The 25924-nt window shown below is 39.4% G+C and overlaps 1 protein-coding gene and 1 non-coding gene across 2 annotated transcripts in view; one reads left to right on the top strand and one right to left on the bottom strand.

Moving 5' to 3' along the window:
- Positions 1-25924, bottom strand: part of LOC120802689 (protein turtle homolog B-like) — a 144672-nt gene that overhangs the window by 39835 nt on the left and 78913 nt on the right. The window contains exons 5-8 of the mRNA XM_040150765.1: positions 23371-23488; positions 9777-9918; positions 3862-4007; positions 219-361 (exon numbers count right to left, since the gene is read on the bottom strand). Of these exons, the coding sequence (XP_040006699.1) occupies positions 219-361; positions 3862-4007; positions 9777-9918; positions 23371-23488 (549 nt within the window). The remainder of the gene's footprint in view (positions 1-218; positions 362-3861; positions 4008-9776; positions 9919-23370; positions 23489-25924) is intronic.
- LOC120803183 lies at positions 20014-20167 on the top strand. Its single transcript, XR_005709300.1, has one exon. It is a non-coding gene; the product is annotated as a 5.8S ribosomal RNA (ribosomal RNA).

The raw sequence follows: 25924 nt of genomic DNA, 5'->3' as shown, positions 1-25924 counted from the left end.
CTGCTTTGTTACAGGCCAATAATAACAAATTGCTATAGTCAATAACTCAGGGGAACTCACATCTGGAAATTAATAAAAAGAAGTCCAGGAGTTTTCACTCAATAAGAGAGAGATAAACACAGAAATGAAGGGATGAACCAAAGAAATGCCCCACTCGTTTCCAGTCGGAGGTGGGGTAAAGTGAGCAGAACCAATGCTGCAGCACTGCACCAGCTCACCTTATCTATCCGGAGAGGGAGGCCATCTTTCTTCCACTTTACCAGAGTTACAGGGGGGTTGGCATCTACAGGACAGCGGATGAAGCCAGGCAGACCAATGGCCACGTAGATGACAGATGGCATGTTTACTACACGGGCAGGATCTGGTGAAATACAGAGAGAAAACCAAGTGGTAAAACATGTCACTGCAGCTTGGGAAGTCTGCCGCCTGGTGATTGCAATAGCTGTGTAGAGAAGATTGGCAAATCACACTTTATGGGAAAGGAAATGATAAATGAATTTATGTGGAGCACAGCTGGTCTCAGAGCAGCATTTTTGTGTGTTTATAGAAACACAAACAAACTCCCAGCTCATCAGGTTTATTCATCGACTGAAATTAAATGAGCAGCATAGTGTAAATGATGACACATACTCTATTTGGTTATAAATCAAAGTCTTGAACAATGTAAAATTTTGAACTGATGATGGTGCTACAGGAAAGGATACAGGATCACCAACGTTATTACATAGCGTCATATTTAACAAACAGCTACGAGAGTGGCGCCGATCCTCTCTTTTCATTCTCAAACAGTGAATTTTCCAAAATGTTCCCAAACCTATTCCCATAATATATTTCCACAATTCCATAGGGAACTTGTCATAAATATGTCTGTATATCCTGTTGATAAAATGTTAATATTTTATTCAAATGTAACTACTGTCATCTTTAGTTATAGAGAGTGTGAAAATGCACATTACATCATACCTGAACCTACTCACCTCATCCAATCAGATCAGCTCTGATTTTTTTGAGTTTTATTAGTATATTTGCTCCACATTACTGGCTATCCTTTCACATTTTTCCGTCTGTATCTTAAGTCTTAAATAATTGGGATTTGATATGGTCGAGCTAGACCCTTTGGGCAAATACAGGCACCAAAGAGAAAGCCCATCTATCCATCTGATAGAGGAAAGAGGCTAAGAGGAGGAAAAGGAGGAGAAGTTAAAACTTCTCCTTCTTAAATTCTGAGCAGGGGCGAGAACAGCGTGTTGCCTAAATCAGGTCAAGGAGGAGAGCTTCAAAGCAGGCACTGAGTGATAAGGAGGAGAAATGGTGTGAGTGAGAGGAGGAGGGGTGAGTGCTATCAGTGGAGCGATGGAGGAAGGAAGAGTGAGGCTGAGCATAAGCGTGGGAAAGAGGACAGGTGAGAGAGAGAGAAATGTGACTGGATGACGTAAGGTAGAGAGGAGCTTGTGGAAGACCGTGGAGGATGAGTTGATGTGACCGTGAATGCAATAAAACAGACAAAAGGTCATTCATTTGGCGAGAATGAGTGAATGACTGAGTGACATGCAGATGTAAGATGGAAGGACTGAAACACGGAGAGAGATCGATTGACCGCACTGTTGCCAGAACAGCTACTACAACTGCTGTCCGGAGGACAGCTAACCACCGGCCTGGCAGCGCTTCTGCCGCAAAGAGCCCAGAGGAGCACTGCCACCAGCACCACAGACAAGAGTACCAGCCAAGTTTCTAAATATAGCCCTCAGACAGCGCTATCGCTCACGACACGCTGGTTCCCACTGCAAGATGCTTTAGGGAAGTTATTCACTGGCAAGCACTTCAGGGAGAAAGACAGAGAGAGGAGAGAGAGAAAAAGAGAGTGTGGGAGAGAGATTTAAGCAGGATGAGAGAAGTGACAAAAAGGGCATGAAAGAAATGGAGAAGAGCAGATGTTGAGGACTGAGAAAAAGGGATAAAAAGAGGAAAAGGGAACAAAAGGAAAAGATGAAAATAGGAGGAAAGAATAGGGCAGAAAGACAGAGAGAGCCCTCTGCAGTCTGACAGAGAAAAGTCTCTGGTCTTACGGCAATGATGTAATCCCTTCACTCTCATTTCTCCCTCCCTCTCACTTCTGGTGTTGCCTGCCTCACACACACACACGCACGCACACACACACACACACACACACAATCTAATGTACAGCCATCGAAGAGGCAGGAGAGCGAGGGAATGCAAAACGTCTGTTGCCTTGACTACTGCCAGTTGCCGGCGACCGGTTGACGAGGCTCGATTCTCAAAGCTGGTCCTGCTTCTGCCTATCTGCTCCAAACAACAACCAGATGCCTTTCTGAACTAACAAATTCAACAAGCCTCATGTTTCTACAGCCGGGAGTGACTGATGGAGTGAACAAGTGTTTAATGAGAGGAAAGAGTAAGGAGGGAGCAACCCATGATGAAGACAGAGGGAGAGACAGAGATGTGTTGGTGTGCATATGAATATATACACATGAATGAGTATATATGGGAAATGAAGATAGGGAGAGGGAGAGTCCGAAAGCAAACGTGAAAAAAAGAGAAGTGAGAAAGCAAATATGTTTGGGTGGGTTTAGGTGTTTGGCTGAGAGGCAGAACAGAGTTAGCCTGGAGACTGGTAGAGAGACTGAATCAGTTCCGCAAAGCAGAGGATGCACCAAGCACATTTTCATCCCAAATAAGACTGGACATGCAGTGCCACAGCAGTGTCAGATTTAACAGGAAACCATGCTGCTGCTGACCAAATGCACAGAAACTCCCATTTATGGTTAAGCCTTTGGTTAGAACTGGGGTCCCTTCTTAACAATGTGTAGAGATAAAGACTGGTCACTACTACTGGTTACTACTCCAACAAAGCTGGAGCAATTTGTCAAGATAGTCATGTTTGATCTCCTTTCATTGCAAGAGCTTATACACCAATACAACCTGATAAGAAGCCTTAAATGCTACAGGATGTCCTACTTTCTTGAATAGAAGCATCTTGATTATGCAGCCGAGCTATTATTGGACCTGTCTATGCTTATTTTGAAGTCTAACAACTTTGTGTTTGTAGGAACAAGCATGGCAGCCAAGCTGCACCAAATCTTCTTGATGTTTTTACAGGGCAGTTGGAACTGCATATTGAAAATCATGTCAGCACCCTTTTTTTAAACATGACTGTGAGCAGGTAGATTATATTGTTATTTGTTTTAAAGCCCCTGAAAACTTTAAATGTTCAGTGTTTCTCTACATCAGTCAATATTCATGACTAAATAAGCAACAATCAAAGTTAAAGTTGAAAAAACCCATCCATGTGTATGACTTATTAAGAGTAGAACTGTCATCACAATTTAATTGAAATGTTGCTCAATTCTGATTGATACGTGGGAATGCCTGACATCCCTTTTCCCTCCCAATTCAAGAAGTGAGACTAGCAGAAAAGTTTTTGTTCATTTTAGACCACACTGTTCACAGTGAGAATCTCATTGAGAAAATAGGTTAACAGGGCCCTAAAAGAATGTGGGATGAGCTATTTCAAAAAGTAGAAATAACACACAATAACCTACGACTTTCTTGACTGGAACATAGCACAACTGAAATATAATTTCTTGACCTGTTGATTAAAATGTAACCCCACAGGGTTCTTGACACAGCTGCAGTGTTTTTTATAATCCACACACACAGGAAAGATTAATTTACAGTAAGTCCACATGCTCTGCCCAGTTTCTTTCCTGTTGAACCCCAAGCATGATTAGATTAAGGTATAAATGATAGCAGAGGTCAGGTGGCCTTGGCTTTGACAAATAAAAGGGCATAAAGAGGAACACTTACAATGTACCGGAACAGCATTTAAAGTTTAGCACTCACATTGCACTGTTAGGTAGGCAGAGGCAGTCGGTGGTCGGCCCAGGCTGTTGCTAGGAGCACAAGTGTATTTCCCAGCATCCTCTGGCTTGACTTGGGCGATGATGAGGGAACCGTCGATGAGAATACTGACTCTGCGCTTTAGGTCACTGTGATAATGAAGACAAGAGCAACGTCAATATTAGGATCGGTACACCAGGTGTGTTTGATCTGACATCATGTCACTGGGAAGAAATCAGTGTGTAGAAAAGAAGACTGAAATTAAGCGACCGTCTAGCTGTGTTTCAAAATAAGATTCAAACAGTGTGTGAAACATTTTGCAGCAGCTATCTTTCAGGCTGAAGCTTCAGTTTTGAGTAACAAGTCTTTCTTAAGATGAACCTTTTTCTTTGAAAATATTTCAACACATTCTTTCAGTCATCTACTAGCGAATATTTACGATAAGTGTACATGTATGCTTTCACTGCTGTATGATGCAACACCGTAGCCAGTGCCACATTTTCTTGCTCTTTTTCGCTCACATCCCAGTGGATATGTAGCTCTGAATTTTATATAAGTTAGTGATGTTAGGCACAAAGCTTGATTCATGATTCAGAGCAGAACAGTTGGTTGCAGAGTCTGCAGGCTTGAAAGGTCGCTGAAAATCACAAGAGAATATATTCCCCTGCTTATTAGTTACTGCCATATAGCACAAAATCATAGAATATGGCAGTGTGTGCTTGACAGATTTATCGATACCAATACCAATGATAAGATTGCCTGGTGCAGAGATTTCAGCCTGTTAAAAACTCTGTAACCCATCCAGCTTGTAGACTCTGTGCTAGCATAGTAGAAATGGGATCACAGAGATCCTGGTTTATGTTTGACTTAGCGTTACGCACAGTGACTGCAGATTTTTCAGCAGCACATTCATCCTACAAAAATCCTATTTTTCCCATCTCAAAGCTGTGCCACTGTTATGAGATGTGGGGTGTGAAGGCCTCTGGAGAACTAAACAAAAGTCACCGTCATGTTTCTGGAACTAGCTTCAAGGGCAACATTTAAATATCCATTTAAATATGGTTATAAACTGTCACTTTACTTTTTGACTGCCATTTTTACTGATTCTGACTAATGATATCAAATACACTTATTTAAGCACTGTACTTAAGCACATTTTTGAGGTACTTTTACTTTACTTGAGTATTCCCATTTGTTGCTACAATGCCTTATACTTTCACTCCTCTACATTTCAAAGACAAAAATTGGATTTATACTCCACTACAATAATTTGACAGCTGGAGTTACTGGGCAGGCTACTTTGTAGATTGTGGTTTTTCAGAAAAACATATGATGAACTTATTAAATATAATACTATACATTGTTAAAGATTAAACCAGTAGTTCTTTGTAGCCAAAGCATTTTCATTTTTCTGCAACTACCTCCAGAGCCACAGAAGACATTATACAACTCTTTTCACAGGCTGAATAGTACTGCTTGTAGTAAAATAAAATAGCATTTGGATGTATGTGTGCAAACAGTGGATAGCCCCTTTAAAATCTAACATAACAGATTTAAACAAAAGGGCACACTGTGCACACTGATATTCAACACTGTAAATCTCCCGTTTTGCAGAGCACGTATGTAGTCTAGCTCTCTCTATAGTTTCAGGGGAGATTTAACTGCTCAACAATACACAACGGCATTTCTATCCTTTGCATACTTCAGACATTTGTTTTTATTGGAGAGAGGGAGCTGGAATGAGTTTTAAAGCCAGCCCTGAGATTTGGGTTCTGCTGACTGGTGACTGGCAACAAATACTTTGCATTCCTTCACTTCGCTTCCTCTACTGCCCATTCCAGATCAGACTGTGTGCTATGAAAAATGACATCATCCATGATGAGGATAATACATTTGGTGACCACTGTATCTGTGTCACTTTCAAAGGAGACTTTTTGCAAAGCAGTATTTCTGCTGAATGAACATACTGCAGAATATGAGGGCCTCAAGAGCTGGAGAATCTAAGCAGAGCGCATTTGCAAGATTGATCATGATCGCTGCTTCTCAACCAAACTAACAAGAAGATTGTGAAAAAAGATTTTGTAAAGAATCGTCCATTAAAATGACAAAAACCATACATTTCAGAGCTGTTAATGCCACTCTGAATGAAACATAAGGAGAAAAAAGATTTACGGGATTTTTTTGGCAGAGGCAATCTTCTATCAAATTACACCATTTAGTCCTCAGACACTACAATCATTCACAAAATGAAAACTGCCACTGTTCACCAAGTTAAATCAAAGACTTTTTAGGACCTTTTTAAGAATGAATGAGATTCAACAGCTTTTTCATGGTCAAACGGATCAAACAATGTTGGAAAACAAGTAGGGACAATAAGGCCTACAATTAAGAACATGAATTTACTGACATTTATGTCATTTTTTCTGTACTTTCTAGCAGTATGTACTTCCCTATTCTGAGCAGATCTGATCTTCCTAACTTTTGCAGCTAGCAGTAGCGACAGTGTTTGCTGCAGGTCTTATGGTGCTGAATGAAACCTCACAATCGATTACACAGCCTAATGCAGAATAATTCACTGTCACAAAAACCCTGCCTATAGTTTATAGGTATAATGCCTCCAGAAAAATAAATTTAAGATTTTTTAATAACCTGTGAGGCCTACTTGAGGAGACTAATTTGAATGCTTTTTCAGACTTTTCAAGACCTGCAGGAGCAACTGGGTCTGCATCACCAACCCCGTCTGGAAACACTGAGACAAAAAGGTTTAGCTTGGAAACCTTTATTTGTATAACCCATTCTCTTAAAAATAGCAGTGACTGATATACAAACTGATGAGCATTAAGAATGAATTGCTCAGCTGCCTTCCAGAGAACATGAGCTCTACAGTTTCAGTGGGCAACTTGGTCAGGAAACTTGAATGCGTTTATTTAATCCTTAGCTTTACTTACGGTGCCACTCTCTACTGATCTTTTCCATCTAGCTTTATTAAATCTCTTCCATTGCTTTTCGGCTATCCTGCTTTTATGTTTTCTTTTTCCTGTGGTTGACGTATAACTGTTTTTTCTCCTGATCTTGGCAAATGTATTCGCATATATATCTGCCGCCCATCATGTTAAAGTAAGAACTTCTGTGATTTTCGATAACCTGAGCGGGTGTGTTGAGAGCTCCAACTCACCATACTCTGTGACATATTAGATTCTGTGACCTGTAGCAGTTCAACAAGTTCTCCTTCGGCGAACGTTAAGTAGATTGTGCATGCAGCAAAATCTGCCATTTATTTACAGTAGTTGTTGACGGATAAAGGAGAATTAATATTATTTCTTTTTACTTCTGCAATTTTATCGTAGCCCCTCAGAGAAGAGCAAAAGGTTAATGAATGTGACTAAATATGTGGTGAAAGCCCGACACCCTTTCAGCACATCAGAATCTCTGTGGTTTAGGTACAATACTCAGTGAATAAAAACAGTACTTATTTTTTTTACTAAGACATGTTTTCATTCTCCATCAAACAAACTACCTAAAAAGATTCAATAAGAATTTTAAAAGGATTCACATTTGATAAGCACGTTTAGAACCAGATTTAGAGTTGATATAATGCTATCGAACCCCATCCCTAGTGTTGATGATATAGCAGGCCTGAGAGGTGACTAAGTTGCCTCCAGATGTTTTTCTGCCTGTCTATTCAGACTTAGGGATGAAACTTTCCAATATCTGAATGTCTGCTCTCAGTAAATATATCCTTTTTTTCATTAAAAAAAAAATCCATGTGATCTTTTTAGGTACAACACCAGTACTATGTCCTAAATAACTTTGAGGACAAGCAGGGAAATGTGTTTTCCTGTTTAGCCTTATTCCCAGGTTACCTCTTTGTATAGCAAAAATGAAACTAATAAAAGCTGTGAAACAAACTAACACATCAGGAAACAAGTCCAACGGGAAATAAATTCCGTACTCAAATGTTCATTTTAAGGGTGTTATTTTAAACTTTTAAACTATATATCAGTTCTAGAAAATAAAATATCAATTTTACCTTCATGTCCTTATTTTACCTTTTTCAAACCATAGACTTCCCATTTCTGAATGGACCTTATACTGTGAAGACTATTTGTTATTTTCAACTAATATAATTATATGATAATTTGGCTGGCTTGAAATGGCAATACCTGTAAAAAGGAGAAAAGCTACACTTTTTTAAGCATATGCAGTATAGCTGGGGTCATCTCTGTGCTACTCTATCTTCCTCAGGAATAGTGTACTGAAGCAGACATTGATTAAATGTGATGTATTGTGAATGTGCACCATAAACCTCGGTCAACTTCAAGTTCTGGTGGCTGTAGGACACTTTATGGTTAAGCAGAATGGACAAGTGCATTGTCTCTGTCTGAACAGCTTCCAAGCATCAACAGCGGAAATATCATGACTTGTGGCAACAGAGGCAGACGTGCCTACTGACTAACGTTTCTGGAGATCCGTCGTACAAGAGGAGCGATATGCTTTCCATTATTACGATATTTACTTGAAATCCCATGGATCTTCAACCATGGAGATGTCTGCCTGTGAAAACTCATCATACTGAACAGGCTCAGCATCATCAAGCTCTGTCTACTGTCTACTTAACAGAATTTTCTAAAAAGATATAAACACGTGCTTGCGAATGCATGTACAGACACAAACACAGGCTGCATACATATGTATATACATTACACAGTCTAATGTTAAGCCCGTTTCCGGCAGGAAATACTTAATATCAAGCAGTGAAAAGCATGTTTTTTTTTTTCTCACTCAGATATAGATGACTTTAACAGCTCGACTCTGACACGGCAGGACTGTTACAGAAAGAGCTACATGCTTGGGTGATATCTGGAACCTGGGGCACCAGATCAAGCAGTACCACTGGTGGAAACCAATAATGACATGCAGGAAGAAGGCCGTTTTCAGTTTTTCTGAGGGAGTGGTGGTTTGATTATTACTGTATTACTGTACAACGTTTTTTTTTTAACCTCTTTTAATCCGCACTGTGAAGGTAAAACTGACTGTTATAGACTGATCTGATTTGGAAAGAATCTCCCTAACAACCTAAAATATGTTCATTTATAGTGTTTCAAAGTTTTATTGTCTTAAAGCTATGGTGACATTTATCACAGTGATCTTTATTAGGCAAACAAGATGTGGATTTAATCTCACTCTGTCCTCATCTAACCTTGTGATGCTGCAGCTTTTTGTGATAGTATTCAGTTCAGAATTGTGTCATGTGTAATGTTTTACAGAAATATTACAAGTTGAACCTGTTAGATTGCTGTTGAGACTTTTACGTTAAAGTGACTTGGCATCTAATCAGACATTACACCAACATATTAAACTGCCAGAACATTTTCTGAAGGGGGGGAATGTCTGAAAGGGCCTTTACTGTATAGTGTCTTGGGTGGCCTCTCATAACTGCTGGAAAGCTTAACATTCAATGTAGACTTCACAGGACCATAATCAAGGAACATGACCTAGGACAAACATGCTAACTTTGATTTAAACAATTACATGATTATCCAGCAAACACAAGTTTGCTGAGTTTCACCTCTCAGGCTAAATACAGTTTGCCCTACCTTGTTAGTAGGATTGGTTAGGGCTGAAAGAGAAAGAGAGAAAGTTTGAGCTATACTTCTATTTACAGTTAATATTTTTGTTAGGTACCTTGATAGAGTCTTTTGATGTGTTTACAATGCAGATACTAAAATTTTGAAGTGGTTAAGCCATTTTGATAGATGCTTTTTTTTGGTTACATAAAAGTTATGTAATTTCTGTCTAGTGCGTACCCACCACAAAACAGCAAGACAACACAGGACTCTTGACAGTGGCTTGTGAACGGTAGGAACAGACAGGGGACGTGATATGGCAGACAATAATGAACCCGATCATAACTTTACTTCTTGAAGAAGACGTTTTCCTCCTTCCAGTACCAAGTGTAGGTCAGGTTGCGAGGGTAGGCCTCCGCCTGGCAGGTGAAAAAGGCATCCTGCGAGATGTTCACTGTAATGTTCTCCGGTGGTGATACAATGAACGGAGGGCCTGGTGGAGAAAAACACAGAAATGGGATTAAATGCATGATGCCAAATGTATTTTTTGTCAAAGAGGGATTTAGAAAAATTCAAATCAAATATAATATTTCACTTCATGGGAAATCCATTTTTGCTAAGATGGAACCTGAAATTTTAAAAAATAAAACATTTATGAATAGGGCTGTCACTTTTTATTTGAAACTTCTATTTAAACATGGATAAAAAAGTATATTTATATGGATGTCATAGTGCTCGACTGGCAAGAGTTTCAATATAAACAGTGACTAAAGAGACATCTGCATTTAGATCAATGGGAAAGACGTAAGAATATAGGGTCGGAAACTGTTCGACAGCGCACATTTGATGACATTAGTCATGCATTAGTGCGATATGTAAGGAAAGACAGATGAGCAACTCTTCGTCAGGTGACTGAGAAAGTCAAAGTAGGACATGATCAGACTCTGGCAGCAACAGTCTGTCAACAGTTCCACAGAGAGGGATATTATAGCAGGGTTGCAGGGCGTAAACCCTCATTACAAAGATGACTGCACATTTGAGAGTTCAATGGTGTGAAAACCATAGACACTGGTCTACAGAGATGTGGAAAAAAGAGATATGGTCAGATGTCATCCTTCAACCTATTCTCAACAACTGGACAAGTGCATGTTTGGTGTACACCAAGAGAACGGTACAGGCCTGAATACTTGACCCCTACAGTGAGGGGATCCTGTGGTTCTGTTACGCTGTGGGGGGCATTTTGCTGGCATGCTTTGTGTCCACTTGTCCCCTTAGAGGGAAGGGTCACTGCAAATCAATAAAAAACTGTTCTGAGTGATAGCATTTATCCTATGATGAAACATTTCTATCCTGATGGGAGTTGTCTCCTCCAGGGTGACAATGCCTCAGCTCTATGGTACAAGGGGTCGCTGAATGGTTTGATGAGTATGAGAATGATGTGAATCATATGCTGTGGCCTTAACAGTCGCCAGATCTCAACCCAACTGAATACCTATGGGAGATTTTGGATCGACGTGTTAGACAGCGCTCTCCACCACCATCATCAAAACATCAAATGCTAAAATGCTCTCTACAAATATCTGATAATTTTGTAAAAAGCTAAATTTACTTGAGTGCTGAGACAAAAAGCAGATGGGATGGTAAGGATTATATGCCTAAACTGCATGAGCTAGTGTGGCTAACAGGCTAAAAACAGTATTCCACAAATTGACAATGGAAAACCCCCTGATTTTGTATGTCAGGGTTTAATCTGAGTCAACTTTGCCCAAAAGGAACTAGACAGGATCAACTGGCAACCAACAGCAGTAGATCTCGACCCATTCCTCACAGAAATTGATGGGCAGCAAAATCTCGTCTAAACACAACCACAATGGATAGGAAATGTTTTAAGTCTTTGAACAAATTATATGTTAGTCTGAATTCATTTGAAATTGATTTTCTGAGAAACGCTGACGGCAGCACTGTTCAAGTAAACTGTATATTCAGCTCAGTCTGTTTTCTTTTCCCGTTTGCAAGTTGAAAAAAATTCACTTGCAATGTGAACAGGGAAAAGAAGAAACATAATCAGTGCATGCATTCTCTAAGGGGTCACCCTTGCAAAGGCTAGGAATCGAAATACCAATACTGTATAAGTAATAGGTAATGGAGACTGAGCTTGGATTTTTTGACTGTGTTTATTGACAGCATGATTGTGGCTCAGGAGGTAGTGTGAGTTGTCCACTAATTATAGGATTGGTGGTTTGATCCCCAGATCCTCCTGTTATAAAAGCATTTCTGTCCGCCTTAGGGCAGTTTGTTTTTAAACCAGCACTATTTGAAAACACAAAACATATACAGAACAAATATTGATCCTTTCACTGTCTATAGAACGAAACTAATTTTTGAAGTTTGTTTGAAGTTATACTAACCTGAAACCTAAATGACCATATTGTTCACAAGGGGAAAATGGTTCAGTGTGACATCCCACAGATACAGTATCTCCTCTGTCAGTGGGAGACCCAATTAGTTAGTATACTGAACAAGGGTTGTGTACTATTTATGTCCATGTACACATACTGTTTAGACACAGGGCTTAACACTGGTGCAGCCACTCTAAATTCTTTTGCAGAATCGTCACAGATCTTAAAGTCATCACATACTTATTTTGCACTCAGTAAAGGATTATGGGAATTTATTGAGTGATCCTTGCTGTGCCAGATGGATAATCTTCCTTGCACGCATGGATATATTTATACCATGATCCTTGATTTTCAGTCATTTCCTACCTCTGGCCATAATCATATCTATAACAATGTGAGTTTGGTCTGGAAGCTAAACACAGCCTTTTCTACCTTAATCTGCTTTCAGCTACTTACCACACACTAGATGCTAGAATTATTTGAGAGCACCACTCAACACATAAGTGTGAGAATCTGCAGGTATACCACCCAAAATAGGACATACTACACATAAGTAGCACCTACAGTATAAAGGCTGGGCATTTGTGCATGGAAGACCTCATATAAACGTGTCTGGTCCTGCATGACAAGATAAAGACTTTCTAATGCATGGACTTAATTCTTTTAAAATGTATATCAAATTTTCTACAAAGCAGGAAAAGTGGTATAATTAAAAAGCTCCAATGAGAAGACTGCAACAAGCAAATCTCAGTGAGACTCTGCTGGAAAGGGAGCACGTATCAACAGACCTGAATGCCAAAGACATCTTTCTCTGAGCTCCGCAACTGACTGGAAAAGTACAAAGAGGTTGCTGAGGATTAAAATAGAATGAAAAGACTCAAAAGCTTGTACGCAGGACCTGGAAAGGGTCATATAAGACAAGCTGCGCCACTAGACCCTAAATGCCCATGCTGAGAAGAGAACTGGTGATGAAAAGAGTGATCAAATGAGAACATGGCTGAGGTGGCCACTAAGTTCAAGGCTGAGCAGATAGTGGTTAAACCTAGCTGATCCAGGAGCAGCAGAAGGTGCATTTAGTTGAGAGAAGCTAAGACCTAAACATGAAAGAGGGGGAAAGAACTGATGTTCAGGAACTGCTGAGCTGTATTTTTTCTGTTCATTGGGTTAAATCAAGTTAAAAAAAAAAAAAAAACTAAACTCGGTACTGTGTTCAGTCTATGACAAATTGGGCCCCATGCTAGAACTTGATGAACTTGGTGAATGAGTAGATATGCACTTATGAGAACTGATTTTTAGCATAATCAGTCCTCTTTAAATAGTCTGGTTACATGTTCTGCTCATTTGTGGGTATCTTTCATTCACAAAAATGTCAGCCAAAAGTAACAAGACTTTATGCTGCTACATGTCCATCATTAAGATAGTGGGGGTCTAGGGGATGTAAGGGTCATGGGCGATTATACAGTGTGTGATTTCAAACTGTGGGGTGCAAGGGAGGGCATTTCCCTGAACAGGGACCTAAATAAAGACCCTGAGGCAGCTGCTGGAGTGACAACACTTTCCAGCACTACTGAACTCTTTCAGGTGCCATGCCACAGTAAGCCAATAAAATTTAAATTTAAAAAAATTAAGAAGAAAAGAAAATTGTTGAAACTCTCTGTAAATTGCCAAGCCATGATGATGATACAGTATGGTGAGCATTTATTTTGCATTGCGTTTACATTTTTATTTTAGTGTTGATACCATATTTGAACTTGAGAAATTAACTCAGATTGAGGTATAATCATTCTTAAGTCCAACAAGTTCTCCCTGTGAAGGAAGGCAGACTTTCTCTTCATGACCTGAACAACTGGTCTGGACCACTCATAGAAAACTTATTTATACTTAGAATATTCAAAGTACAAGAAGACTGGTAAACACCAAGTTTTCATAAATCATTTGTATGTGCCACTTAATAACACATCTGTTCATATGAGTTGATTCTGCATGAGTCCCAATGGCCGTTTTAGTGTACATGCCAACACCAAATACCATCTAACGATTTTGAAAAGTAAAACTTCATTCTGCAGAGCTCTAGCAGCACAGAGGTTAAGGCTCCGACCATAAACCACAACATCCCCAGTTCAAGATCTGCTGGGGACCTTTGTGGAACGTCATTCCCTGTCTCTCTCTCCCTTCATTTTCTGTTATCTGTCTGCTGTTGATTTTATAATAAAGGCATGACATGAATCTTTAAAAAAAAAAAAGTTAGGTATCCTTCATCAAACATAATTACAATATTTTTTTGTTTCAAGAAAAAAAAATCATTGGCAGATTTATTCTGATTTTCGGTCATAGCATTACATATCACTGTCAGGAATTTCAGGCCAACAATTAATTCACCTCTGTAGTAGTTAAAAATTCCAGCAATATGAGTTATCTCTTGATGAAAGTTTGGTCTGAGTACTTTGAATCAGTGATTGAACTTGATATTCAATCAAGTACAAATTTGTGGTACTTCTACTTTAATTGAGTATTTCCATTTTATGATACTTCATACTTCTACTCCACTACATTTCGGAGAGAAACAGTACCTTTACTCCACTACAGCTACCTGACAACTGTAGTCACTAGCTAGTTTACAAATTAAGATATTTGCAAACAAAACATATGCTTAGCTTGTAAAAATGCCCAATATTTCATGGTTCCAGCTTCTGAAATGTGAGGATTTGTCACATCAAACTTACTTACGCTGCTTACGCTTTTGCATCCTATTTTGGTACAAATTTTTCACATTAGTATAATCTATAACCAAAGAAAGTTCTCTTGGAGGTTTTATCCCTAATGTACAGTATAGTTCCAACTGAGGACACAAACAGCAGTGCCTCGTCCAATTAGGATGACTGCAAGTAACTGTAGAAACAGAACATTAACCTGTCATTAACTTAGCCTTTCTTCTTGGCATTCCTGACATCTGAACCCTCTCAGCACCAATCTTTGAATAATACCCAGACTGTCATAATCGACCCTGCATTAACATCCAGCTTTGGGACAGCAGTTACAAGAGGCCGGTACTTAATAACCTTTGAATTTAACACTTTCTCCTGGCAATGGAGGTACACAGACACACACACACGCAGACACACGCAGACACACACACACACACACACACACACACACACACACACGCACAGACACACACACACCGTGCATTCAGCTTCATTTTTTCCACAAACAGATCAACTTAAAATAACATATACTCATACACAGAAACACACACTCAGATACACACATAAAGCTGCGCTGAGCAAGTGTTGCAACTATAAACTGTTAGTCCCATATGTTAGTCCTGATATGTAGCCCATGGTCTGATCCTTTAATAGGCAGAGCATATCCATCTGCCAGCCCCTTTACAGGACAACCAAGAACAGGCTTGTGTTGATGACTGTGTTGTCGGTGTTTGAGTGGGTGTGTGTAAGTGTCTGTGTGTTTTTGTGTGTGTGCCAACCCGCCCTATTTGGGACCAGCTGAGTGCTGGGGATTTGTTGGCACTGTAGTTGCTTAGCCGATCTGCTGCTCAGGGGCTTTCCAGGAGGGCCTCTATTAATCCATCTCACCCATAAATTATACAGGATGGGTCAAGCAACCACTCTGGCTCAGTCCTGGCTTTGTATTCAGTTGCAAAAAGAAATACGTTTGTGATCTCTGCAAACATATTCGCTTTTCTATGATGAATGAAAGCAACTGACAAGTAACAGCTACACCAGAGAAACTTCTTTTATCCATTAAAGAAAACTGGCAAAAGTCATATTAATGCTTAGGGATAAGTTAGGGAAATCATTCACACCAAACTAGTAGGCAGTTGTGTATTAGTCTATAATTTTCGTTTTGCAAAGCTACACACACATGCAATAGTTCTGATTTTTTTCTATCACATTCAAAGAAGTTTTAGTAGAATTTTCAAATGTCCTGCTGAATCAAAATAAACCAAAGAAGGCATGGCACTTATCATCCTAAGTGATCATCAATCCAGCCAGCTATAGCTAGGATAAGTAAGAAAACTGTCTCTACTGCGGCTGTGCAGTGACTGCTTATAGGCCATTTTCTTAAAACCCATATTTCCTTACAATGTAATGATTTGGTTATAGTCTTGATTAAATAGTAGATCCAGTGACTAGCGGATTCTTTGGCAGAGTATTAAATTAATGATAATTACAATTAATTCCGAAAGGGACGCTGATATCTGTACCAGAGTTTGTGGCGATCCATCCAGTGGTTGTCAAGACATTTCACTCCAGTCCTTAAATGTCAACGTCATGGTGGCACTAGATGAAAGGTTGTCTCGGTACCATGAATGTGAATTCATCTGGTAGACACTGAGATATTTTACAGGTTAAATGTAAACATTAATCTGCTGTTGCATCGCTCAGCGGACCCTGTGGTCACTCATCTCAGTCAAGACTCTCCTCTGTTCTGGCTCCACAATGGTGGAATGAGCTCCCCACTGAAATCAGGACAGCAGAGTCACTGCCCATCTTTTGCCGCAGGCTAAATCCCCACCTTTTCAGACTATATTTCAATAACCCTTGCTTGCATATACAGTAATTATGTCTCATTACAAAACAAAAATTGTCATGTGTTAAAAAGGGATACAATCACAATTTTTGGATGATATCTAGCTCTTGCCCCTACGTGGTTTGAGTGCACTCTCTGTAAATCGCGTTTGGCAAAAAGCCTCTGCCAAACAAATGTAATGTAAATGTAATGCAAGCTGCTGGCTCTAGATGAAAATGTAAGAGGGTCACCAAAGTCAGTAGTATTCAGCCTCTGGGGACCATTAATGTCTGTACAAAAATTGAATGATCAAACACAGTAGTCATTCAGTGTAAATATCTGGCTGTCAGGTAGCTTTAAGTAGGATAGTTGAGTCTTGATTAGTACTTTTTCTGGTATCAAAGTTATTCTAGATACACAACTGGCATTTATAGAGAACCTAAGTGAAACCAGATCATGTGGGTTCTGTCCCAGAAGTAAGAAAACCTCATTCAAAATCCCACTGACATCTGTGACTATGCTAATAACAATCCAAAAATAGAGCCTTGGAACTGAATCTTTCTGAGCAATATGTCACGTGGCCTGCTTTATATGTTTAGATAAGGACATTAGTTTTTCAAAAACTAATTTCGATCTTATATTATTGTTTATTTAATGCTCCAGTTTATTAGCTACCTTTACTGACCACCATTTTCCATAATCCCTAGACTTTCATGAGCTAAATGTCATGGCTTGACAGAATAGGTGAGTCCACCAGCAAGTCGAGTTGAAGTTGAACTCATCATATTTTTTTCTGCTTTGCGGTTGTGCTTTCTGCTTTGCCATTGTGTTTTGTGATTTCTTGTTGTGTTTTGTTATTATCCTTTGTGTATTGTGAGTTGTCAATGTGATTTCCTATATGCCATTGTGTTTTTTGATGTGTTGTTGTGTTTTCCCATTTGTCATTGTGATTTGCACTTCACTGCCAATATAGTAGCAGCTACTTCAGACGTGTCAGTATTAACAGCAGGACAGAGAGGACTGAACACTCTAGATTGTTTATAGACAGCCAAGATTACAACTAGAAAGTTGAAAAAACGACTTTAGAGGACAAGGTTGGTGAGTTTTATGGATATATACAAAACCAAGTTACAATGACATAAGTCCCAACACTGCTGTAAATATAGTTTTCATGGGAGCTGTAGTTTTTTCTGCACCCATAAAGTAACAACAGGAGTTTGGCATTATATAATGAACTATATAGTGAATTATATAGTGAACCTGCCTTTGCTACTTTGTTGACTTTCGACGATAATGATAGGAATCAATCAGGTGAAAACTCAGTGAAAACTCAGTGAAAATGTTTCAGTTAGAGATTGAGCCTTAACTCCCTCAGTTTAGATGAGGTCATGACCACTCAGCTGTGTTCATCTGGGGCAGCAATCTTTAAATTACATGACCTGGAATACCATGTTTGCTGCTTTATCATTTATCCTCTTCGGTGAGGCATATCAAATCTAATGTTGCTGCACGGACACACATTTGATACTGTGTTTACTTTCAATTTGTGAAAAAAACTACTGACTTTGAGCACTGATGTGTGCAAGGTCTGGCACATCGTAGACAATAAATTAGCATAATCTAGTCCCACTTCCAAACATGCTGCTGCATCATACACTGTTTACATTCTATTCAACCTGTTATGTTCAAATGGATGCGATGGCAAGCTTGAGGGATCAGCCGGCTGATACTAGTGGCTGTTTTGCACCAGCAGGGACAACATACATTTAGTTTTAACACATTTTCAATTATGAGAAACCTTTACTGTTTCACATAATACTATTTAGTATATTTTTAGCCAGAATAGCAGCATGGCCCAAGGGCTGGCAATTTTGGTATGTCTGTCGGGTGGTTTACCACTTTGATCCAGACTTAAATATCTTTAGCAATTATTGGATGGATTACCATGAAACTTAACATTAACAGACATTCATGCTCCCCAGAGGATGGAGCCTTTGTGATCCCATGACTTTTCCTCTAGCGCCACTACGAGGATTACTTTTGTATTTTGGAGCAAAATGTCTCAAAAACTACTGGGTGGATGGACTGGCACAAAGTTTGGTAGAGGCATTCATGTTTCCCTCAGGATGAATTTTAATAACTTGGGTGATCCCCTAACGTTTCATTTACCACCATCATTAGGTAAACCTTTTAATTTGATTCCAGTCAACCTCAACAGTGTTTTGTGTTTTGTGCTAAATAGCAAATGTTACCATGTGAACACACCAAACTAGGTGCTTGCTAAATATCAACATGTTAACACTCATTGTGATCAGATTACCACGCTGATGTTAGCATTTAGCTCGAAGCACCGATGTGCAGTGTTACCAGCTGTTCTCAATGGAAAGTAGCTGAAGCCAGCTCACGAAATCGCTAGATGTTGCTAGATTACCACACATGCTAATCTGCATTTCAGCGACTTCAGTATTTACAGATAAAGTGTACAAGATTTTAAAAGATGAGGTCAAACTAAACTTTATCATAAGCTATTTTTTAAGCTACTGCCATCTAGAATTTATTCATCTAAATTGTCCTCTAATTTCAAAACCTTTTTATATAGTCTGTTGTATAGACTGTGGAACTCGAGTGTCATGAATAGAAGATCCAGACATTGGAAAAAAACTCACTTTTGTAAACCCTACGTACTTTTGGATAAAAAAAACTTAAATAACCAAATTAAATCACAAGTTCTGACATTTCCATATACTAAGACAAATCACCACTATAGCCATTGGAATTAGATTTTGAAACTTTCCCTTTGATTATTTTGTGAGCATAGAAATAACTACAGCTCCCATGAAAAAAACTACAAGCAATGCAGCCCAGGTACTTGCATCATCATAACTTGGTTTTGTTCATATCCAGAAAACTCACCAACTTCCCTTCATTTTTTAATTTTTCTAGTTATAATCTCTGCTGTCTTAACTCTTCTACAGCAGGTTTATGGGAAATTGTGTTTGTTAGACTGCTAAAATGTTGCATAAACAATGATATTAGATAATTTTTCAAATACTAATGTTGTTATCTAGACATATGAAGCCATCCACATTACACTCAGCTGAGAAAGGCTCTGTTCTAAGGCTGTTTTTCAGAAAAGTCTCTATATTTGTTGCCAAAGGAGTCTTAAAAGTCAGCAAAATCTACCAAAAAAGTGCTGCTGCTGTGCCTAAGTACAGCCTCACAGCCACTAGAGTGAATTGTAGAGTCTTAGTCTTGTAACATTTCTATTTTTACATGCATTAAACATCCATCCATCCATCAATTTTCTGCCACTTATCCAAAGTAGGGTCGTGGTGGCAGCAGGTTAAGCAAGCCAGCCCAGAAATCCCTCTCCCCAAGAACGTCTTCCAACTATCCCTTGGGGATCCAGAGGCATTCCCAGGCCAGATGAGATATATAATCTCTCTAGCGTGTTCTGGGTCTACCCCAGGGTCTCCTACCGCCCGGAGGCATCCTAATCAGATGCCCGAACCACCTCAATTGACTCCTTTTCGACGAGAAGGAGCAGCGGCTCTACTCCGAGCTAGATCGACTGCTAAATCGAAAGCTTTGCCCTCCCTTTGTCGCTGAACTTGTGGCCTTCCCCCGGAAACAAACCGAACGAAAAGAAAAACAGTGACAACTCTTAGCGGTGGCTCACTCGGGTCGTGCATCGATGAAGAACGCAGCTAGCTGCGAGAACTAACGTGAAATGCAGGACACATTGATCATCGACACTTCGAACGCACCTTGCAGCCCCGGGTTCCTCCCGGGGCTACGCCTGTCTGAGGGTTGCTTTGCCATCAACCGGAAACGTTCCGCATTTCCGCGGCTGGGGCAGTCGCAGGCAGCCTTCCCGCCGCCTTCGTCCCCCTAAGTGCAGACTTCTTAATAAATATTAGCATTTATTCCCTGAACTGAGTCTGGAAGGTAAACTTAAGTGTTTTCCAGATCTGCCTGAGAAGGCAAGTTGTAGGGAAACAAGTCCCCCAACCACTGTTCAAAGGAAGACTGTTAGTGGTAAAAGAGGCTAGATTTTTACTAGACCCTGGCTTATTAAACATGGTTTAGATTTGATTACTTTTATCAAAAGGCATTGTACCGGACCATTGTGTTGAAGAGGTAGCTGAGCCGAAAGGCAAAGCAAAAACCCGACCATGAAGATCACATGCAGTACCGGTGAAAAGGAACAACCTTGGCGGAGGCCAACACCCACCGAAAACGTGTTCAACTTCCTGCCAAGAACTCTCACTCCGGTTATATAGGGACCGAATAGCACCCCCCACATGATCCCCTGAGGATCATGTCGTAGGCCTTCTCCTAGTTCCACAAAGCAACATGTAGACTGGATGGGCAAACTCCCATGACCCCTCAAGTAGCCTTACAAGGGTAAAGAGATGGTCCACTATTCCACAGCCAGGAAGGAATCTGCATTGCTCCTCCTGAATCTGAGGTTCCGAAGACTTTTGATGTAGCTAGACTAGCAGTTTCCCCGTGCTTCCAGTCTTTCGACTATTCTAACCTAAAACATGGAACTATCTTTATATTAGCCACAAAAATAGCTACAGTACTTTTTAAGGACTTTTAAAACCACCATCACGTCTTATTTTTACATTTTTAATTCTACATTAATTAAACAAGAAACAAGTTGTACATATTGTATCGTTATAGTAAACATTAAACCTGCTAAACATCACTGTGTTAGCATTATGATTGTCAGCCATTGTCATGATTTTTTTTGTTCCTATAATTTTTTGTACTTGGTTAAGTACAAAAAAGGAAAAAAATGGTATGGGGGTTCACATAGTTTCTGTTGCTGTAGATCAATTAGATCAATATAATGTAGATCACCTTTTATGTGTTTGCTGGTAGCTGGTAGCCTGCCTTGTATTTTATTGATTTGTTTGAAACAACATTTCCAGTGGTAAATAGCACATGAAGAAATTTGCACCCTTCTTCTTGATTATAGATACAATTGCTCTGTTTTCTCTCTCTTTACTGGTTCTCTTCCAAACCACTCTCTATCTTATAACAATCCTCCTCTTGCTCTTTCCTTAGTTGCTGCTCTTTCCAATAGTACTTGCAGTAGTTTAATTATGCTGCACGTGTATAGGTAATACATCCAACTGAATGCAAACTTACAGTAAGCACTACCGACAGTAAAAATGGAAATATGTTTTACTCTACAAGTGACTTTAGTGGCCTAAATGCACATACCCTATTATTGTCATTTAAATTTGCTTCACATCAATAATAACAGACTGGTATTAGTGCCACCTTAAAAACAAATTCAGCATTGTCTGCCCCCAAAATCATATTTTGCATATTACAGTGTATTTAATGTTTGGTGTGCTGTGTATTTGTCCTGTGATTCTGCACCTCTGGGAGAGGAACAGAAGTCTTCAGCAAAGTTGTCCTGGACTCTCCTCCTGGCTCATTAAACTGTCTGCTGCCTTTCAAAGGGGATGAGAGGACCTGACGTGATTGGCCATTATTGAAGCCTGTCCCTTCCTCCCACATACGCACAACAATGTATTCATCCTGCTTCATCTATCAAAGGTGATGCAGTACATTGTGGGATTTTTAGCTATAGATGGGTTAAACCTATTGTGCAGCAGCACCTATCAGTCCTATGTTATTCAGTGCTGAATTCTGCACCCTTGTGAAAGAGAAAACAGCTGTGAGATAGTCTTCTATGTACTGTAGATGTTCACCTCAGTTTATAACATAAGAAACAGTTATACCAGGTCAAGTTATTCAACCAGATCATTCTTGCAGAGAATATAAATTGCTCTTTCATAAGAAGCTGATACCAAAAAACAACATTGTGACAAACTGTCAACACAAAAAAATCTAAAAACTACATGGAACAAAGAAAGAACAAAAGCAGCGGATCATAGCCTGATAAAGGGAAAGTCACATAAAAGAAATACCAAAATAAAAATTTCCTAAATAGACACATTGCATTATTCACCTAAAATATGAATTCATCTCACAGCGCACTATTCCTTTGTATCACATTAATACTCATTGGAATGTTACAGGTTGCTGTATTTTATTGCAACCTGTGTGTAGATGTATTATGACAACCACTGTTTGCTGTGTGCATCAAGTGAATAGCAGGCAAACTTCTAAAATATGGCAAAAAATAAAACTGAGTTAAATCTCTTTCCAACAGGTGGGCAAATAAAACTTTCCTAAGTGCAGAGTGGAGCTACAACTAAAAACCTGACAGAATACATTTAAAACTCTAACAACTATAGGCCAAGTTGGTGCTCATTGTCAGTTAATGTCAGCTATATTTCATGCTGTCTAGAATGTGCTGGCGGAAAGCTCAACTTGAATAGAAATTGAAAACCTCTCACACACTGTCACACTTTCTGCTGCATTATTTATTCATTTAGAGTTTCAGTCTGTTAGACCTCCATCCAGGATCTGGGGAAGTATCACAACACTCCCACATACATATATACACAGAGGTTGCCCCAGTTATCAAACGACCACAGAAATCAAACCGGTGACTGAAGTGACTTGAAGCGACACACACAACATCACATTCAATTCAATCTCAAGTTGTTATCATCTATTCAACATCACATCAAAATCCATTTTGCACCAGATCATCCAAGGTTCAAAAGTAGGAAATAGCTAAATAAGGGCACTAGTGCCAGTTCATTATAAATCTTACAATATCATCAGGCATTTACCATAAAAACAGCCATATAATTTAGAAGACATGGAAATATTCAAACATTAGATAAACATCACCAAAAAAATAGTTTAAAGAGGACCCCTTACTCTTAACATCGCACATGCATTTACTTAGTTAGAAAGAAGAAACCACAGGGTCAGATTTTGTACCAAATTTTCATGAGGACTGACTTTACACAATTACTCAGAGGAGAATAGTTATATATGTGACAGAAACATTGCTCTCTTGCTTTTGATTTCATATCAACTGCTTTCTCCACATAATCTTGCCAACCTTGCCTACCTACCTTGTACTAGCAACCTTGTCGTGTGAATGGCCTCTCCCTGGGGACTGAAGGCTCGACATGTGTAGGCCCCACGATCCTCCCGGGTGATGGATAGCACCGTCAAACTCCCATCAGACACCTGAATACACACATACAAATTTCATATTTGAAGCCTACCTCTACTTAGGTTTAAGGTGGACTTTTGGAGGAATGGTGGTCCTCGAACCAAAGAAGGGTGTTTTGATGTCTTGAATAAATAAAAATTTTGTGGCAGATACAAAACAGAAAAAAAATTGTAAACCAGTGAAGTGAAGTACAGTCACAATTATCTTGTCTGTTATGCATTTTTTTGTTCTTCAGGTTCTGTGCTTAAGCACATTCAACTTGAAATAAAATCATAGATACTACTGCGTCAAGTCTCAGCTTTAATTTTAACAGGTTTACATCAAATATAGAAAGAACTGTATGGGAAATATAGCCCTTTAAATACATAGTGCCCAAACTGCAAGGGTTCAGAAGTAATTGGACATTTGACTTCTAAATGTTCCTTAGGTAGCTGTGTGTTGTTTCAACGTTATTTCATGCACAGAGAGCTCACACATGACTCTGAGTTGAATGAGAGTTGAGAGTTGTCATTTAGATTGAGGTGGAGTTGTTTGTCAATATGCGGAGTGAAGAGGTGACAATGTAAGTGAAGAAGATAATAATGAGGCTAAAAAAAGCAAAAATCTATCAGAGATATCAAAGGTAGATGGTTTACCAAAATCAGAAGTTGAGTATATTCTGAAATACCCCTTTATGACTGCACAGCAAGTCAAAAACACTCTCTAGGATGTACACTGACACGTTTCGTCATCAAAGATCAAGAGGAGAATTCATGACCATAACCTCAGAGGATTCACCACAAGATGCAAACCCCTGGTAAACCTCAAAAACAGAAAGGCCAGGCTGCAGTTCATAAAAATGATGAACGTCTCAGCTCATGACCCAAAGCCACCGCTGCATCTGTCAAACATGGCAGTGGTTCTGTTACGGCTTGGGCCTTTATGGCTTCCAATAGAACTGGCACACTGTCATTTACTGATAATTTTAATGCTGACGGAAGTAACAGGATGAAAACACAGGTATACAGGACCATCCCGTGCTCAGATTCAGTTAAATGCATTAGAACTCATTGGATGACATTTCATCAATCAGCAGGACAATAATCCTAAAAATATGGCCAAAGCAAGTACAGAGCCTTTCAGAGTGAAGGAATACCCTTGACTGGCCTAGTCAGTCACCTGATGTCAGTCTGACTGGGCAGCATTCCACCTGCTCAAGACCAGACTAAAGACAGAGAGACCCCACAGCAAGCTGAAGAGCTGAAGGAGGCTGCAGTGAAGCTCTGGGAGAGCATCACCAGGGAAGATACAAAGTGTCTTCTGATGTCTATGGGTCCAAGACCTCAGGAAGTCTTTGACTCCAAAGGACTTTCCACTGAGTATTAAATATGATTATTGGACTTCATGTGTATCTGTCCAATTACTTTTGAACACCTAAAATTTGAGCACTATGTATTTAAAGAACTTTATTTCCCACACAGATCTCTCTTTATTGAAGTATTACTGCTCGAATTAAAGCTGAGACTTGGCACTTTGACCTTTTGTATCCATGATTTTATTTCAAATTGAATGTGTAGCTTTCCAAGTTCTTGCAGTCTGGACAGTTAATTTACAATTATTGTAATAATAATTATTAGATTTTCATAACTGTCTCAAACAATACTTACAAATATGCAGTGAAACTGTTTTTCCATCCTAACATTCTTACAGTTGAATTTTCTACTAAAAAGACTGCAACTGTCAAAGATATCTCCTTAACAGGTCTAACTCAGACTGCTGAAGCCTCATACTAGCTTTTGCTGAACTTTGGAAAGCATTTTAGCACAAAACCGAGACTGTGGATTTGGTCCACCATCACTTACATTAAAAGTGCATTAAGAAAGGATCTCTTAATGTCCAGTATATTGGCTTCCCTTCCCATAAGATTTCTAGATCAAATTAATAGGTGTCCTGTATGTGAAAGGTACTGTGCACAAAGACAAACTGACAGATAGTTATTATTCTTTCCAGCTGCAGCAGACAGCTGTTTACAGGGAAAATACTGCAAAAACCCACTGTACATTTAACTACTCATAACCAAACACCAGACAGATAAAGTTAGAGACTAGTTGGTGAACACAGTGGAGCATTTAGCAGCCAGATATTTTTCTCAAGAGTTAGTGGAGACCAAAGACAGAGCTTAAAGAGAGTGAATATTGAGCTTTCATTCATCGTGGCACTCAGGTGGCCAGAAACACGATTCCAACTGAATGATCTTGTGGCTCCATTTTTAATGGATGTTTAAAGAAGCAATTGTTTTCTTCAAGTTGGCCTCTTCATGGAGCCCAGTTGAATTGTGGCATTGTGCAAGGATCACAAGAACAAGCGGTGCACTGGAGTGAGATTTGCAGATCATTGTAAATTTACCAAGAGCTGCACTGCTACTGCAAGCCTGTGAGAGAACCACGGCAGACAGTCAAAAACCTGTCCAT

Source organism: Xiphias gladius, chromosome 17 (assembly GCF_016859285.1).
Source record: "Xiphias gladius isolate SHS-SW01 ecotype Sanya breed wild chromosome 17, ASM1685928v1, whole genome shotgun sequence".
Classification (NCBI taxonomy): domain Eukaryota; kingdom Metazoa; phylum Chordata; class Actinopteri; order Istiophoriformes; family Xiphiidae; genus Xiphias; species Xiphias gladius.
This window is presented reverse-complemented; position numbering and strand designations above follow the sequence as displayed.